General features: G+C 37.3%; 2 protein-coding genes across 12 annotated transcripts in view; one reads left to right on the forward strand and one right to left on the reverse strand.

Annotated features, from left to right (window-relative positions):
- Positions 1-10: 10 nt before the first annotated feature.
- Positions 11-15004, forward strand: ZDHHC6 (zDHHC palmitoyltransferase 6). 7 transcript variants are annotated; one of them, XM_073240422.1, is made up of 11 exons: positions 11-149; positions 1170-1648; positions 3155-3246; positions 4378-4537; positions 5785-5946; positions 7518-7571; positions 11157-11324; positions 12352-12393; positions 13050-13195; positions 13287-13333; positions 14366-15004. In XM_073240422.1, the coding sequence occupies exons 2-11, from the start codon at positions 1382-1384 to the stop codon at positions 14467-14469; spliced, it is 1242 nt and encodes a 413-aa protein (XP_073096523.1). In that variant the 5' UTR covers positions 11-149; positions 1170-1381; the 3' UTR covers positions 14470-15004. The 7 variants fall into 7 exon arrangements, with proteins under 7 accessions (XP_073096523.1, XP_073096524.1, XP_017533458.2 ...); XM_073240423.1 differs by having other exon boundaries at positions 19-149; positions 1170-1355; XM_017677969.3 differs by having other exon boundaries at positions 24-254.
- Positions 15005-16226: 1222 nt separating this feature from the next.
- ACSL5 (acyl-CoA synthetase long chain family member 5) overlaps positions 16227-17607 on the reverse strand; it is a 40825-nt gene continuing 39444 nt past the window's right edge. For all 5 annotated transcript variants that reach the window (XM_073240418.1, XM_073240417.1, XM_073240419.1 and 2 more), the window contains exons 21-22: positions 17215-17361; positions 16227-16503 (exon numbers count right to left, since the gene is read on the reverse strand). In XM_073240418.1, coding sequence (XP_073096519.1) covers positions 17221-17361 — 141 coding nt within the window. In that variant the 3' untranslated portion in view covers positions 16227-16503; positions 17215-17220. The remainder of the gene's footprint in view (positions 16504-17214; positions 17362-17607) is intronic.

The raw sequence follows: 17607 nt of genomic DNA on the forward strand, positions 1-17607 counted from the left end.
TCCCGGAAGTACCTGTCACGGACCCCGCGCTCCGCGCCTGAGCCCGGGAGCGGCGGCGGGAGTGCTGGCGGAGAGGCGGCGGGTGGTGGCAGGCTGGGCACTCCCGCCTCTGGCAACCGGGATTTGCTTTCTGCTGGCGCTGGACTGAGGTACCCACGACGGAGTTATCCGAGGAGGAGAATACCTGTTCCGGGTGAGCCCAGGCCGCCCCGGAAATGCCATGGCCAAGAGCGGGCGCCCAGGAGCCGACTGAGGTGGGAGTCGAGGCAGGGGGTTTAACCGTGGTGTTGGTGGTCATCGCCCCACCTGAGTGAGGCCAGAATCCCCAGAATACTGAGACCTACCACTGGTTGCTGGCCAGGATGTTCCTCCCCCGAGTGAGGATTTTTCAGCGTTTTGCTCCTATGGCACGGGCGGGAAACTGAGGCACAAGGCAGCGGCATCTTTTATTACCGTTTGCCTCAGATCTCACCTGGACTCACTGAAGGCCAGAAATAACCCTCCTACCTACCTTCCCGGAGCTCTCCGCCCTGTCTCCCAGTCCCTCGCTCCGGGAGCACTTCCCCTTCATTTTTTCTCACTCTTTCTCGTGTAAGTTTTCCGTCGTGATTTCACACACACCCTCTCTCCCCCCTTCTCTTCCTTTTTTTTCCTTGCACTCTCTCAATGCTTTCACTCTCACTCTTCTTGACCTATGGACCAAATAGACTGTTACGTTGGTTTTTGGGGGCAACCACAGGCAGATGTTGTAGACGATGTAGACGAAGTACTTGAACTTTATTCGGGACTCGCTCAGAGGTAGTTTACAATTGCATAAAGGGAGTTTGATGACTTGGTTTCTCTTCTGGGCTTGGCTGTTACTCGTGACCTCGGTCTAATCACTTTATCTTCCCAAGGCAGTTTCTTTTCTATGAAGAAGGAAGCTGGATTAGATCAACCCTAAAGCCCCACTTCCCAGCTCTAAAATTCTTTGCCTCCTCAAACAATTCTCTAAATTTGGACACAGTCCCCTGACAAATTGGGAATAAAGGAATAAAGACAACTATTTTGGCATGTGATCCCATGGTAGTGCACTTGTGAGATGCTTTTGTTTTGGGTGATCTTTGAAGTTCAATATAGTATACAATAAAACTTTCACTAAACTTTCTCATTTTGTTTTTGGTTTTTAGCTTGGGCTTCAAACCAAGATACTGGATTCTCCTAGTTATGACAAAGAGCTCTGAGTGTATGACAGTGAAAATGGCATACTTGGCATTAGCATCCCGCAACTTGAAGGCATGACAGTCAAGGAACACAAGGACCCAATGCACATGGCGATGTGTGCACAGAAAAAGGAAATCTGTGATTCTTTAAAAGTAGGAAGTCATACTTCCTAACCAGAATGGGTGCACTCTGCTCAGTTATCAAGTTTGAGAATCTCCAAGAATTAAAGAGACTGTGTCACTGGGGTCCCATCATAGCCCTTGGTGTTATAGCAGTATGTTCTACGATGGCCATGATTGACTCTGTGTTGTGGTATTGGCCCTTACATACAACCGGAGGGAGTGTGAATTTCATCATGCTGATCAATTGGACTGTCATGATTCTTTATAATTACTTCAATGCCATGTTTGTTGGTCCTGGCTTTGTCCCTCTGGGGTGGAAACCAGTAAGAAAAAGATCCATTAAGATGATGAACTCTAATGATAATCGTATATTTAGTTTTTACCTTACCTGCTAACCAGTTATATCAAACACTGCCTACTTTTTTGCCTTGGTAGGCACTAAGCATGTTCATTTAAAGCTTAAGTAATTTCATACCTGTTTGAAAATATTATCCTAAATTATTTCCCAATGCAATTTTATTGAATATTTGTCCTGCTTTAAAAAAAAAAAAAAGGAGTGGTGGTGAGTTCATAGTCATAAATTTAGGAGACAGTGCATATCATACAGCTCTCATAATTTTGCAGTGTGGTTTAGCTCTAGGATGTTTTATTATGTAATATATTAACATCCCTCAGAACTGAGAAAAATCTCTTGAGAAGCTGCTGGTGTAAATCATTAAGTTTTAAAATCATTACAGTGAAATCATAACATTGGGAAGTACATTATGAATCAATTTATGGCTCTTAAAAATTCTAGAAAGTTTATGCTTATGAATTTCCACATTCCTTGCTGAGGGATATCCCCTGGTTGCTTGTTAGAAATGCAGAATCTTGGGCTCCACTCTCGACCTACTGAATCAGAGCCTGCATTTAACAAAATCCCTGAGGTGATTCTTAGGTAAATTAAAGTTGGAGAAACACTATTGTACTATTTAAAGTGGGTATAGAGATGGGTAAGACACAATTCATAATCTGAAAAACCTTATATCTGAGGAGAGAAACCAAAGCACTTGTACAGATAACTAATCTATGGAATTCAATGTGATGAATGCCGTTGAAGTTAGAAGGAGCTAATTATTTTCAGCTTGCGGCCTAGGAGAGGCATAGAAATTTCCGCAGGACATGGGGAAGAAGGCATTTCAGGTTGAGAGAATTGTGGGAATGTGTTTTGTTTCTCAACGGACAGGTATATAGAGCAGGTTAGACTGAAACAAAGGCAGCTTATGGAAGGCCTCACATACATGAGAAATGCTTAGGCCACAGGGAATTATTAGAGGTTTTCAAGCACAGCTCTGACTAACCAGAGTTGTGTTACAGGATTATTATCTGACAATAGTTTGAATCAAAAAGAAACTACAGTAAAGGATGCTAATTTGGAAGTAATTAAAATGCTCCAAGAAAGGGGCCTTATTTCCTAAAGAGTATCAAGTCTGAAGTTTGAATCACCACTCTATAAAATGCCTGCCAAATTGTCAGCTACCTTTTTTCTGAATTCCTCCCATTCTCCTAAGGTTTTGGATAAGTAGGACCAACTATATGTGGTGACAGTGGATTTGGGTGGAGCATGAGGATGAGAAATTAAAAATGACTTCTAGTGCTGTTAACTAGAAATTCATTACTTAAAAATATTTTAGCTCAAATGAAAGGGCTGGCAATACAGTTAAGATTCTGTCCTCCCACCCCCCATAAAAGAAAATCAAACCATAGGAAAGTATTTATTCATAAGTTTTGACTTGTTATTACTTAGGATTAGATATCTGATATATTTTTGTTTATATTTTGCTGCCAAGGAAAATTCTCAGGATAGCATGTACCTCCAGTATTGTAAAGGCTGCCAAGCATACAAGGCACCTCGGTCACATCACTGCAGAAAATGTAACAGGTATTGTCTGTCTTTGCTATTCACCGGGGACTGATCAACTTGATTGCTGGTCTTTTGTTGTTCCTCCTACCACCTCAATCCTAGTTATATTCTCTGTAAGATGGCTACTTTATAAAAAATACTGTCAACATACTTAAGTGTCCATATCTCCATTTTACTCCTAAGTTATTCTGTTAATAAGTAAAACTCATTTTTTTTCAAAAGATTTTTCTAGAAAAATACAGATTTATTTTGTTTCTTGCCTTGCCTAAAATAGGGTACAAAGTTTTGTCTTCATGTTATTTCCTTAGATCAGGATTAATTGTTCTTATCAACTGTTCTCTTGACTAGCTTTAGAATTGTTCTGAGTCTAAATTATAAAGGAGACCTGCTTTTTCCATTATTGAGTTCACTAACTTTTATGCTTTATGCATATCTAATAAGTGAGTGCAGGTGCCTATTATCATACATGTTTAATTTAAAATGTCAATGGGAAGAAAAGTGGTTCACCATAAAAATGTGAAACAAGCTAGAATCTTTCTAAATGAACAGCAATATCCACTAATAAGAAATTTATGATGAGAATGTTGAGATTTAGGGGAAAGATTGGAGGCAGATAAAGTTTGGTTTGAGGCCAGGAAGTTTTCTTCTAGCACAAGGGAAGGAAGCTCAGTAAGACTTTGCTTGTTATACAATATCTTATATCCCATAGTTAGCTTCCTTAGCTCAGAGATCCCACAACTAAAGGGTGAGATCAGGAAGGAAGGAAGTTACAAGCGTCTGCTAGGTGCCATTAACCCTAGTGGAGATAGATCTGTAAGTGATTTTGTTGAGTCTCTGTCGTACTCCACTTGTCACAGCATTTCAGAGCTAGAGGAAAACCAAGAACCTCTTTTTCTTTATAATGAAAGCAGACATCTTTTCCTCAGAAGCTGTAATGAAGCCTGTTTGTACTGTTTAGAATTTAAAAGAAGTCACTGTTCAGAGTTGTTCAAAAACTCATAAAGATCTTTGTTTTTGCTCCATGAAGTAAAATTCATTGGTCACTCATGGACGTGCTGGATTCCTGTTTGTTTGATCTCTTGAAGACCAAAGTTATTTAAAGTAGACCGAAATTTCTGCTTCATGTTTTATGTAAACTTTTCTTGTTAGATGTGTGATGAAGATGGACCATCACTGTCCTTGGATCAACAACTGTTGTGGTTACCAAAATCATGCTTCGTTCACACTGTTTCTCCTTTTAGCACCACTGGGGTGTATTCATGCTGCCTTCATTTTTGTTATGACTATGTATACACAGCTTTATAATCGGGTAAGTGAAAATATTTGTTATAAATCATTCATGTCATATTATATAGCAGTTATCAAGATTATTTAATAAGTCCCTTTTAGAAATATGCTTTCTGTAAGTTAGGATGGGAAACAGGTCTTTCTGGGTACTGTATGCTTTATCTCTGTATGGATTCCTTTTAAGAAAGCATTAAAACTTAATTTTTAAAATGAGGAAAGATAATTTTGTTCTGGAAATTCCCTTACTTTATTAGTTCTACTTAAAGTTGATAATTATTTTAATACTATATATATATATATATGTATATATAATTTATTAGATTTCAGACTTGGTAGCTGTGATAAGAATAATTAGAAAAAAAAGAAAGAAGAGCGAGGAGAAAGAGACAACACTAGTGTTTTCTGTTTTCATCCAGTCTGTGTGGCAAGTTGTAATTCTTTTGTTCATTTCTAATTCCAGTGTCCTAGAAGGTGGCTCATGGAGCAGGCACATATCCTAAAATATCCTGTAACAGATTGAGTTGATTTATAGGCAAATAGTCATGAGATAAAGTTTAGGGGTCAGAAATTCAAGTCCCTAGAGGCCTGGAAGGTAGATGAAAGAACTGGAGAACACATGCTCTTCCTAGAAGGGACAGCCTATATTTGACTTCAGTCAGTTTTTGATGTTTGGGAATCCAGCGTAGTAGCTTGGTCTTCCAGTTTTTCAAGAAAAATCTGAAAGTCTGGATTTTTTAAATGTGAAATTTCCTGATTTTTGGATGTTGGCACCTAACCCTGAATATTTTAAGATATTTTACAAGCTAAGTCATTCACATCTGGAGGCCATATTTTGCCCACATTTTTGCCAGTTTTTAACCTCTGATTGTGGAACATGAGGGAAGAAACAATTGAATCCTAGGCTATATTTGTTGCCATGGAAGACTACTCTAAATATAAAAGCAAGGAGAAGATGGGAGACACATTACAATTTTGATTGGTATCTGGTTTTGTTCGTGCATATGAAATGTTTGTGGGGTATGCCTAACACTTTCTGAGGAAACAAGTAAACAAAATAAGTAAATAAGAAATAAGTAACACTGAGAATAAATAAGGATGATAGCATGCATATCAGTATGAGTTTTAAGCCACAGTATTCATTAGAAACAGCTATGTGTGTTTTAGTTTCAGGTTGTCATTTGCTGGTCTTTTTGATTGAGTTGTTTTAAATGTCATGGTAGAATCTGACCATTTATGACAACTGGTATTTGAAGTGTGTGTTGTTTATAGCTCTCCTTTGGGTGGAACACAGTTAAGATTGATATGAGTGCAGCCCGGAGAGATCCTCTGCCAATTATTCCATTTGGATTATCTGCATTTGCTGCCACCTTGTTTGCCTTGGGATTAGCTTTAGGAACAACCATAGCTGTTGGGATGTTGTTCTTTATCCAGGTAAGTTCCTCTGTTACCTCTAGCTAAAAGTTGTCACATTATTAGAGCTGCTTGTGGTAAGGAAGATAAAAAGGCTGTATTTAAGTATGCAGTATGAAATGGAAATTATTGCCACTTACTCCATCTTGGTAACCAACTTAATCTTCTCTGTACTAGCCAGGGAATTTTGAAGTAACTTTGCTAGAATTTCCAGGTAATTGGTTTAATTGTTAAAATGTTAAGTTTGAGTTGTGTTGCACTTTGTAGTTAATAAAGCTCTTCTCACATTTGCCATCTCTCTTGATCTTCACATCAACCCCAAAAGAGGTTGAAGAGGAGTATTATTTTCCTTTCCTTATAGATGAATAACTGAGATACAGAAAGCTTTAGTGACTTATGCAAGATCACCCATTCATGTATTCAGTAAACAATATTATCTTAAAATAGTATATATTTAATCATAATCATATAGTTAACATTTATTGAGCACTTACTATATGCAAGACACTGTTTTAGGTCCTTTAAGTATGTTAGCTCATTTAAACTCAGTAACATCCCTGTGATATAGATGCTATTTAATGCCTATCTAATGAATTGCTCTAATTCTGAGGCTACATTAATGGTAATAAAGAGGATCCTGCCCCTAAGGAACTCACAATTAGTAAACAATTACTTAATACAGGTTCAGGTATATATCATATCATAGAAATGTACAAAGTGCTGCGAGAACACAGAGAAGGAGGATGTGGTCCTGAAGGGATCGTAAAATAGTTCATGTGTTTTATTTCATTTCATTTCATTCCTAGTTTATTCATTAATTGAAGGTGTTCTGTGGGCCAGGCATTATGCTAGGCCTTAGGAATATGGCAAGGACTCCTGTCCAGGGTTGTTCTTACTGTGCCACAGTCTGTATGGACACAGCCAGACTTCAAGGAAATGCAAGATTCTTTCAGAATTAGAAATGTGGAGAGTGAGAGCCCTGATTATTGCCTAATGCTTTTTGTTTTAAAATAAGCAGGTTTTGGTTTTGGTTATACCTCATGTTTTCTATTAACCTGAATCAAATCTTTGAAAAATTTTCCCAGCCTATAATTAAGAATCATATTAGAAGAAAACTAAAATCCTGTGGTGTAAGAACCTCTGTAAGTGGAATTAGTCCTATCTATGAAAATCAAATAATAGAGTCAAGAAAGAATATATTCAGTTTTTAAGGCAAGCAGAATATCTAGGTTGACTGAAATGAGTCACCATTACTTATAATAAAAAATTAATCAAATTTAAGGTTAATTAAAAATAGCAATGATATTTTAATAGCAAAATGCATTTAAATACTGATTGGATTATATCAGTGTTTTATTAGTGATCTTAAAACCTTGTTCATAGTAATTAAAACATGTGTTTTTATTAAACTAGTAGGTTTGGATTTGATTATGGATTGATGTAATAATCTTAAGGAGTGGTGTTGTAGTACAGTGGTTAAGAACCACTTAACCACTGGAGCAATAAAAACTTTCTCAGGGGGTTAGCATAGTGATAATCTTAAATGGACCAGTCTTATTATGAAGTTTTACTGTCTATCATTTAATTTTCAGATGAAAATAATTCTCAGAAACAAAACTTCTATTGAATCATGGATTGAAGAAAAGGTAAATTTTAATAATTGTTTCATCAATATCAGTAAAGTACTGATTAACTAATACACCAGATTAGCTAATAAATGCTCAGAAGTAAAATCTCAGCTAACAAATGGCTTCCTTAAGTTATTTGCATTCTGCACAAAAGGGGAATGTAGGAGACAGCTTGATTCGTTCCTGGTTTAATATAACCCCTACAGAAATACGCTTCTCATACACCCCGAGTTGCTGAAGAGGTCTAAGCTACACAGTAGCCTAGAGGAGAAGGTAGCCCATTTGGAAAGAAACTTCTATCCTACCAAAGTGCCATCAAATTTTTTGTAGTATTTTAGGGCTAAGCAAAACTTAAGCTCTACCAGATAGATAGGACTTATACTTAGCTTGCCAAAGATCTCACAACCGCTAGTACAGACTTCACACTGTCCATTGTGATTCTAATGGAAAAAGTAAATCTGACTACCATAACAGCAGCAGGGGTTGTCACCCCAAATGTCTGCAAGTCCCAGGCAGATAATCGGATGCGTGGGGCCAGCTTGAGTACCAGAGCTGCCTAAGGGACAAAGCTGATTGTTACCACTGAAGAATTACCTGGTATTGTGAGATCATCTAATTTTTTTTTTTCAAGGAAAGTAAGAGATCTAGATTTCTGTGACATCTTTCTATTTTTAAATATTAGCAGACAATTCAGACTAAAAACAAACAACCATTGTGGGCCAAATAAAATACCTATTAGACATATTTAACCCTTTGGCAGCCAGTTTATGAGCTTCAGTTTACAACAGCAGATCTCAAACTTTCTGGTCTTAGGACCCTTTTTCATTCTCAAAAATTGTTAAGGACACTAAAGAGCTTTTTTTAGTATGTATTAATATCTGTTGATTTTGCCATATTTTCGGACTAAGAAAAATTTTGAAGATTTATTATTTCATTTAAAAAGTAATAAACCCATTATGTTAATAAAAATTGTTTTTTAAATTAATTTTTCCAAAATAAAAATATAGAGAGGAGAGTGGCATTGTTTTATATTTTTACAAATCTCTTTAATATCTGACTTAACAGAAGAAAGACAGTTGGATTCTCACATCTCGCTCTGCATTCAGTCTGTCAAAATATGTTGCTTTGACTGAAGTATATGAAGAAAATCCAGCCTCACATAGTAGGTAGAAAAGGGTAGAATATTTTAATAGGCCTTTTTGATAATAGGGATGTTCTCTGATACTGTAATAAAAGGACCAGTAATAGTTCTTGAGAGGTTAGTTGCATGTGAGATCTGAAATTATATCAGTAAACTTTTTATACTCTTACATTTATTTCCATCAGTCTGTCTTGCTCTTTGAATGGGAATTTTACCCATTTGTGATTTTATAACATCAGACACGAGTCCTTTGGAAAATGCAGATTTTCTAAATGTTGATGCATTTATGCATATCACTACTAGTCTTATGGAGAAAATATTTAAATATTGGAAAGCTATCAAGCTTATAGTAGTGGATACATATTTTCCAAAATTCTAATTTTCAGTCGAAAGTCTTAATTTTTTTCACTGGTGACGTATACTCAGTTGTTTATTTTGGAGTAACAGCCCAACTTTGTTCATTTTTGAGAAAATTTCTGCTAAATACTAAAGTTCAAATAACCTTAGTTTGTTAGTAAAAGTAACATTACATGAAAATGAAAAAGCATTTTCCTTGAGATAAGCACTTTGGGATGGTTTATGTGTACTTTCCCATTTTGCCACACAGAGTATTAAAAAGACATTGAGATTAATAAGAATAAGAATTCTTACTGCTTCATCAAGGATATTCTCATGTACAATATTTTTTGTTTGTTTTGCTTTAAACTATGAATATGTAATATTGAAAAATATAACTACTGATATAGTTTGGTGCCACTGTCTTTATTCATGCTTAAAATGCCCACAATTTTACCCACCATTGCAAATGTCAGCACAATAAAAAAGACAAATAACATCTTAGTATTATAATGAAAGTTCTTTGACTTTGTTGAACCCGAAGGATAGGTAACCAAAGAGGTGTGTAAAACATGCTTTGTGAACCACTGATATAAAGGTTCAAGTCCAATTATACATAATAAAACCTTTCATGTCTTCCCACATTTCCCACCCCATCTCACACTTAATATGATCTAATACCAAACAACTCATAGTTTGTACATATTATACTTCTCTATCTTTCCACATGTTGTTCCCTACCTAAAACACTTTTCTCCCCCCTGATTTTTTGCCTGATTTCTTGTCCCTCAATACAGTACAGGTGTCTTTTCTTCCAAGGAATCTTCCTTGACTCCCCAGATTATGTTAAGTACTTTAGTTCCCTTTTCCCATAGCACTTATTGCAAATTCCCATAGCACTTATTGTCACTTATAGCACTCTTACCCATTTTGAAGACTCTGAAATGTTTGTTTATAAGAAGGGAAAATAAATGACGCTTTACCATCTGGGTGAGGATAGGTGAGGATGAATTTATACAATTCAATGTGTTCATACATGTTAACACTTGACAACTCCTTTAATTGAATTAACATTAATATCACTTTATAACTAACTTCAGGAAGCTTTTCCCTAAAATATTGTTTCCCCTGTTAATACAATATTTCAAGATATCATTTCTAGTTAGAATAATAATATATTGGCATTAGATTAATAATTTGTTTTTGCCAGTGACCAAGGCTCTTTATGAAGTGTCATGCTAAATCTAAAAGTTATTTTGAAACCGACGCTCTGTTGCCAAGTAAAGATTTCAGGTAAATGATTGTATTAAATTTATAGAAAATTTATCAAAATATTACCAGACACTAAAATTTATACAACAAATTTCAGCTAGGTTTGTACACTTATTGTAGGAATAAATAATGCATCTTTATACCACTAGGTGTCAGTGGAGCTTAAGAAATTATAAGCCCGTTTATCTCGTTATTTTTAATGATTTAAATGCATAGAATATAATTTATGCCACCAGAATATTTATGTATATGCATAAAATGTACATATAAATGCCTATATAAATAAATATATACATATGTAATGGTATGAAAAGCTGAAAGAAGATACCCTGCACATACCACTAGCTAAAAAAAATTATTTTCATTAAATTAAGAAATTTTTTATATTACCCATTACACCTTTCCTGGCCATTCCTGCAGGTGTCACTGCCACCCAGGATACTGCTACTGCATTGCAGTGCATCCCACCGAACAGTTCCTTCCATCCTGAATAAGCCCTTGCTTTCTCTTAAATTTGTTTATCAACATCACTTCTTTGTACCCAGATTCTTTTGTTCTACTGAACAACCAGGAGGACTGAGGATTTTTTATATATGAAATAAAACTATTAACTCTTTTAATAAGCATTTTTGAATGCTTAGTCCTAAATAAGCCCTATCAGACATTTTCTGGATCATCTCATACAAGGTTGGTATTGTGTGTCAGGTTCTTCCTATATTGTGATAAATTTGTCAATCTCTTCTGTGTATATTAATGTTACAACAAAGAAGAAGTATTCCTAGAAATGTATAAATTTGAGGAGTAAGTGTTTTCAGACAGAGGCACCTACCATCTTACATCTTTGTTACTCACAGGCTAAAGATCGAATTCAGTATTATCAACTAGATGAAGTCTTTGTTTTTCCTTATGATATGGGAAGTAGATGGAAGAACTTTAGACAGGTATTTACATGGTCAGGGGTCCCTGAAGGAGATGGACTGGATTGGCCCATAAGAGAAGGCTGTCACCACTACAGCTTAACTGTGAGTATTTTGTTCAGTCATTCCTTTTTGCCTCACCTCTTCCCCTTAACTCAGATGATACTGTATCTCAAAATAAGTAATAATGTTTTTTTCAGTGTGGCAAAATGAATCTAAGTTGATAATCCTAAATCACTCCTTATTTTATGCTTCCCCTTTTATTTAAACCTCTCCTTAGCTCTCCACACATAAGAGATAAAAAGTCCTGATTCCTTAACTTAGTTTTTATGAAATCTGGCCTAAAATGAACTTCCATCTGTTCCTAACAGGAATCATCCTTTCCAATCAGCCTAGTCTCCTCAGTGAACTCCTTGTACATTCCTGCCTCCTAACTTTGCCCACACTGTGTTTTCTGTCTCATTTGACCTCTTCTCTATTGGTAATTATTAAGACCAGTTCCAGCCCAGTTCTTGCATAAAGTCTAACCTGCCCACTCTAGACTTCTCTGGATTTGGCACTTAATCATATACTACTGCTGGTAGCACATGAGGTCTCATATTTTTTAAAAAGTCTTGCATCTTTAACTCAACAAGAGTCTAGAACAGAGACCATGTGTTATCTTTATTTCCCCTACTATATCTAGTATAGTACCAACTAATAAATTGTTGCCAAATAAGTGGAAAAGAGTAAGTCCTGATGACTTGTAGTTGAGACTCTTTGTTAATGAATTTTGCAGTTTCTCTACCTTGTCTCTAAAGAATCAGAGCATCTGTGTCATCTTCACCTTAGGAGCTAGCCTGGAAGCCCCGTGAGGGTGGAGAGCACACCTCCCTGACCCCCGGGTCACCAGGAGTGTTCTGGGAGAATACACAGATAAACACATTAGAAAACATGGAGAAGAAAGTCCCGCTTCAGCCCCTGGTCTTAGTTACAGGGTCTTCTTTCCATGCTAAAAATCATGTGGCCTTTAAATTGCTAGTAGTTCGAAATGTTGGAAAATGACAAGTTTGTTATGTCATTGATGTAGTTTATGAGGCAAAAGTATTTCAACATTGAGCTGAGCTTCTTTTCCTTTCTATCTTCCAAACAGATAGAACAGTTGAAACAAAAAGCAGATAAAAGAGTCAGAAGTGTAAGTAATTCTTTTGCAATGATACTACTTTCTTTTTCCTTCTGTCAGTCTGTGCACTTCTATATAGTTGTTAAAATTGCTTTGAGTAGAAGCCAACTCTTGGCTTTTGTTAGGTTATATTTCTTAATACATTTGTTGAAATTTGATGTAGTTTGCTTTTTTCATTTACATGTTTGGACTAGAGGTTTGGAGGGAATTCTTTATTTATATTGCCAACAGAAGAATAATTATTCTCAATACAGCTCATCAGAATGAGGTCCATCCTTACAATTATGTTGTACAGCATGATTGCCACTAGCCACAAGTGGCTATTTAAATGTAAATTGTGTTAAATTAAGTAAAAATTCAGCTCCTTGCTTGCATTAGCCATATTAGAAGTTCTCAGTAACTACATGTGTGTAGAGGCTATAGAACATCTCCGTCATTGCAGAAAGTTCTTCCGGATAGCACTGCTCTAGAATTTAATTATCAGCTATATGTTTGAAATGAAGATTAATCAAAGGCTTGAGAACTAGAAATATCGATTGCCTATTATGTGGGAACTGGGAGGGAAAGGCTTGTCTCATGATGCTTTGGGTCTACCTTTAGTAATTTAAAATAAATTTATCTTCAGATGTGGGTAAATGTTAAACTGTTCTTCTGATCGCTGATGCCAGGTTCGGTATAAAGTGATAGAAGATTACAGTGGTGCCTGCTGTCCTTTGAATAAAGGAATCAAAACCTTCTTCACGAGTCCCTGCACTGAAGAGCCTCGAATAAGGCTACAAAAAGGGGAATTCATTTTAGCCACAAGAGGGTTACGGTGAGTGATAGAAAGTACTGACTTTATTCTTTAATGACAAAATTGGCACCTAGCCTAAAAAAAATTAATTTTAATTTTTTAAATATTTCAGATATTGGTTGTATGGAGACAAAATTCATGATGATTCCTATGTAGAAGGTATGAAAATGGAAGAGATGTTTAAAGAACAAGACTCCTAGCAATGATTCCAAATTTTACTAGAAGCACTTTTATAAACAATCATATGTCACATGTATTAGAGGAACTAAATAGAAAGAAACATCATGAAACAACAAAGAGAAGCCCCTTATATTATTTCTCCACCGCACTTGTATCAGGACTTTTAAATGATAGCTAACATTGGAGTTCATACTTACCTATGTGACAGGCACTTGTATAAGTGCTTCACTTGTGATGTTAAAGTCCCCAACATCCCACCTTGCAGAGGTAGGTGCTGTCATTCACATTGTACTGGCGAGGGAACTGACATGCAGAGGCTCAGCACCTTGCTGAAAGCTGCAGCAGACACAAGTAGAGCCAGGGCTCCAGCCCAGGCAGTCTGGGCCCAGAGCCAGAGCACTACGCCCGTGTTATATGCTGCTTTGAATGGGCATTCCTAGTAAGTTCACATAGAAACCAATGGATTGAAACTTTGTGTCCTTGATTTTTTTAAGTTTTAAAATTGTTCCTTTTTAAAGCAGTGATTAACCTAGGATGCTCTTTTAAAAACACTAGGTTAATCATAAATTAACCCCATAGGACAGCTTAGGCGAGTTTGATAGAGAAGTCTGCCTGTTGGAAAAAGTCTAAAGAGGAAATTCACAAAGGCTTCAGGGAGATAGTTGCCTGGAACAGACAAACTATGACAGTGTGCCAGAAACACCCTTCACGATCACACACGTATAAGTAAATACCAGTATGGAGATGTTCCCTCTGACTCCACTTAGGGGCTCTCCGGAACCACATTGCTCCTTACCCAGATAATGGAATTTGGGAAATCCCTGTTTTCAAGCTTGTTAAAAGAGTATTTAAAAGCCATAATTTTCCCCTTCAAACTGCTTATCAAAAATGGCAAAAGGGGGAAAAAGTAAAATCTAACTAAATGCTTATTAATTTGGAGAAATAGGAGTTAATGGTCTCATTAATGTCATTGCAGCATATCTGACTATTTCTTACCAATTTCTCCCTCAGGCATGTCAAGAATAAGAGGATGGTTCCCTAGAAACTGTGTGGAAAAGTGTCCCTGTGATGCTGAAACAAATCAAGCCCCAGAAGGCGAGAAGAAAAATAGATAGCCACTGTCAAAGTAAAATCACACTTTAAGTCCACTCATTACTTGAAAACTGTACATTGTACTAAAGAATTATGCAATGAACCTACTCTGATTAAGGTGTTCTATTCCCCAAAGGTGCCCTAGTGCCATGATCTAAATATTTTTATTACCATTTTAAAATGGAGAAGCCATTCTGCATATGCCTTTGAATTCCTGCCACTCTTTGCCACCTCTTCCTCTTTCCCAGAAGGAAGAACACTTCACCTAAGTAAGTCAATTGCATTGTCTCTAGGATTTTTTTATGCATCACACACTATGGACCCCACTTGCAGATGTTCCCCCTTTGCCAGGAGCATCTGCATGTGATACTTTTATCCTGCTTCCCCCCACTTGATACTTATGTAATATTCTAGAAACTATAGAACTTAACTTGTCAGACTCAGTATAATCCCAAATTTTATTACCTTTTAATAATGCAGACTTTGTCAAATCAAATAAAGATCAGTGGACCTGTATAAATCAGTTTTCACATAAAGCATCTTTTTGCTGACTTAAAAGGTTTGTCGTCATTCCTTATGGAAAAACCACTTTATTACTTTGTGAAAAATTGGCATCTTTAATCATGAGTCTTAAGATACACATATTGCCTCAATAAAGGAACCCTGTTAAAGACATTGAGATCACAGCATTCTAGGAGATTTTCAACCTAGTAATACGTCAAACTGCTCGTGTGCACTCGAACCTATCAAAACCTGAAGCTTATTCGAGGGGTGCGATCTAAGCTGCTGGATTTGGATGCTTAAAAGTCAGGCTTGTCTAAACACATGAGTAGAATTACACAAATCACCTATTCCAGTATGAATTCTTTCCACAGCAGGGAACTTGAGCTTTGGGAGTGAGGCCTGTAACAGTTAACAACAAGGGAAGGGCACTTGGGGATTCAGCGGTGAGTGAAACATGACTCTGCCCCATTCCACGGAGGGGTGGGGAGGTGGACAGACAAGTAAAATATGTCAGATGGAGCCGTGAGTTACAAAGAAAGCAGGTGGGATGGTTTGATGGAAGTGACTTGTGAAGCAGATGAGGGGATGAGTGACGTGCTTCTGGAAGTATCTGCATTTAGGCAGAGGGAATGGCCAGAACAACAGTCTGGAAGGTCCTTGGCATGTTTTAGGAACAGGAAGGCAGCCAGGGCAGTTCAGTTGGAATGAGTGAGGGGGGATGGGAGAGGAGGCCAAGGAGATAACAGGAACTAGGTCATGGGAATCCTGTAAGTTATTCCTGCCTTCCTTTGTTTCAGATGCTCAAGAATAGACATTTCTTCAGCTTTCCTAGGCTCAGGGTCTAGAAAGATGATCCAAGAGATAATTCCAGTTAGAGGGCTGAAAGGAATGCTGTTGAAGACTACTTACATTATGACAAAGATGGCCAAGAAGAGAGAATGGGAATTGCGCTCAATTGAAGTTTGGGCTTGACTGGTATTTGTTTCATTATTCACACCTGTGAGATTAAGGCCTGGTCTTCTCAGCTTAGTTTCCTTAAGTAGTTATTAATCTCAGTTGCATACTAGAATCACCTAGGGACCTATAAAAAATTTTGACGCTTAGGCAGTATCCCAGACCATTTCAATCAGTATCCAGGCATTGGTGTCTCCTTAAACTTCCCAGGTAATTCTAGGGTGCAGCCAGGTTTGAGAGCCACTAGCTTACTCGATTGTTAAGTAGTCCTTTTCTAATGCTGCTTCTCATAATGGTCTGTGAGGTAACACACACCACAATGTTAGTACTTGGAACAGTTTATTTTAAAGACTTTACATTTACAAGTGGAAGCAACATGTGTTGTCCGGAGGTAAGATACAGCAGGAACTGGAGTCCAGGGGAGAAACGATAGCCAGTCCTTCACAGAAGAAAAGCCTGTTGTGTAGGTGGCATGCTTGCTCATAGGTCCTTGCTCCCAGTTTAGGAGGTTTTTGCTCAGTGTTTTCCTCATTTGCCAGAAAAGTGCACTTGACGTAAGTTTCAACTTCTTCCCCCATAGCTTCCAGCTCGGCAGCAAACTAGAGGACAGATTTAGCCATCAGGTGCTACTACAGATAACACTTTAAAAACATTCTTTTTGGGCAACATTTCACAGGCCCAGTTATTGATTCTGCCAAGTCAGAGAAACTAGAGAGTTTAGGAAATGTTCAGTGTGATCAAACTTTTCCCTTCTGTCCACAGACTTCAGTGTACACAGAAATAACATAGAAGAAATTACTTTCACAGATATGATTAACTCCGATAGGTTAAAACTAGATATAAACATTTAGGAATAGTTAGAAAACATGAGTTAGAAACAGCTTTTCAGAACTTAAAGGTCTCTTGATTTGAACATTGGAAAGCCTGAGTGTTGGGAGTGTCAAGTTAGGTTTACTTTAAGACAAAAAGGGAGAAGTAACAAAGGGTCACTTTGGCTATGAGTGGTCACTTAGAAAGGTTGGAAATCATAAGAAAGAGAAAGAATACAAGTGGACCTTGAAGAAAGGTATGTTGATAAAAGTAGCCCCAAAAACAATGTCAGCAACATTTAAGACAGGAAGGAAGATTAGGGCTAAGTTTCTACACTCTAAGTCTCTCGCTTAATATTTTTTAAAAGCCTCAAAACTCTGGTTTTATAAATTAGCAGGCAAAACAACAGGAGGAAGACAAAAAAATGAATGTAAGATCAATTTTTAATCCATATTCCCCGTAAGGCAGGCTACCTCCAAGCCCTTTCCCGCCATAAGTACCTTAACCTACTCCTGGATATTCTCGTACAGGGTGTTGATTTGGGTCCGAAAGTACTTGGAAAGCTCGCCCCGCTTTGCTTTCAGTGTTGGTGTCAAGAGTCCATTTTCAGTGGAAAATGGCTCTAAATGAAGAAAGATGTCTTTGACCTGGAAGAGAGGATTAACACACACACACATGTTTATTGGTGATTTGGATTTTCTGCAGAGCCTTCAAAGTGCCATGTGAAGAACCTTAGAGAATATTTCACCTTATAAAAGTGGGGTTGACGAAGTGGGAGGGCAGAGAACGGACACTCCCAAGCTCACTCATTTGCAGTTTGGGAAAGAAATGAGCAGGGAGAAGGGAGAACGAACAGCAAGAAGGGACTGTACAAAAGGTCACTGTACAAAAGG

The sequence above is a fragment of the Manis javanica genome, chromosome 7, assembly GCF_040802235.1.
Source record: "Manis javanica isolate MJ-LG chromosome 7, MJ_LKY, whole genome shotgun sequence".
Taxonomy (NCBI): domain Eukaryota; kingdom Metazoa; phylum Chordata; class Mammalia; order Pholidota; family Manidae; genus Manis; species Manis javanica.

Coding starts and splice junctions, on each gene's coding strand:
- ZDHHC6 (XM_073240422.1), top strand. CDS start 1,382: ATGGGTGCACTCTGCTCAGTTATCAAGTTTGAGAATCTCCAAGAATTA. Junction 1,649..3,154: donor TCCCTCTGGGGTGGAAACCA/GTAAGAAAAAGA, acceptor TTTGCTGCCAAG/GAAAATTCTCAGGATAGCAT. Junction 12,394..13,049: donor CAGATAAAAGAGTCAGAAGT/GTAAGTAATTCT, acceptor CGCTGATGCCAG/GTTCGGTATAAAGTGATAGA.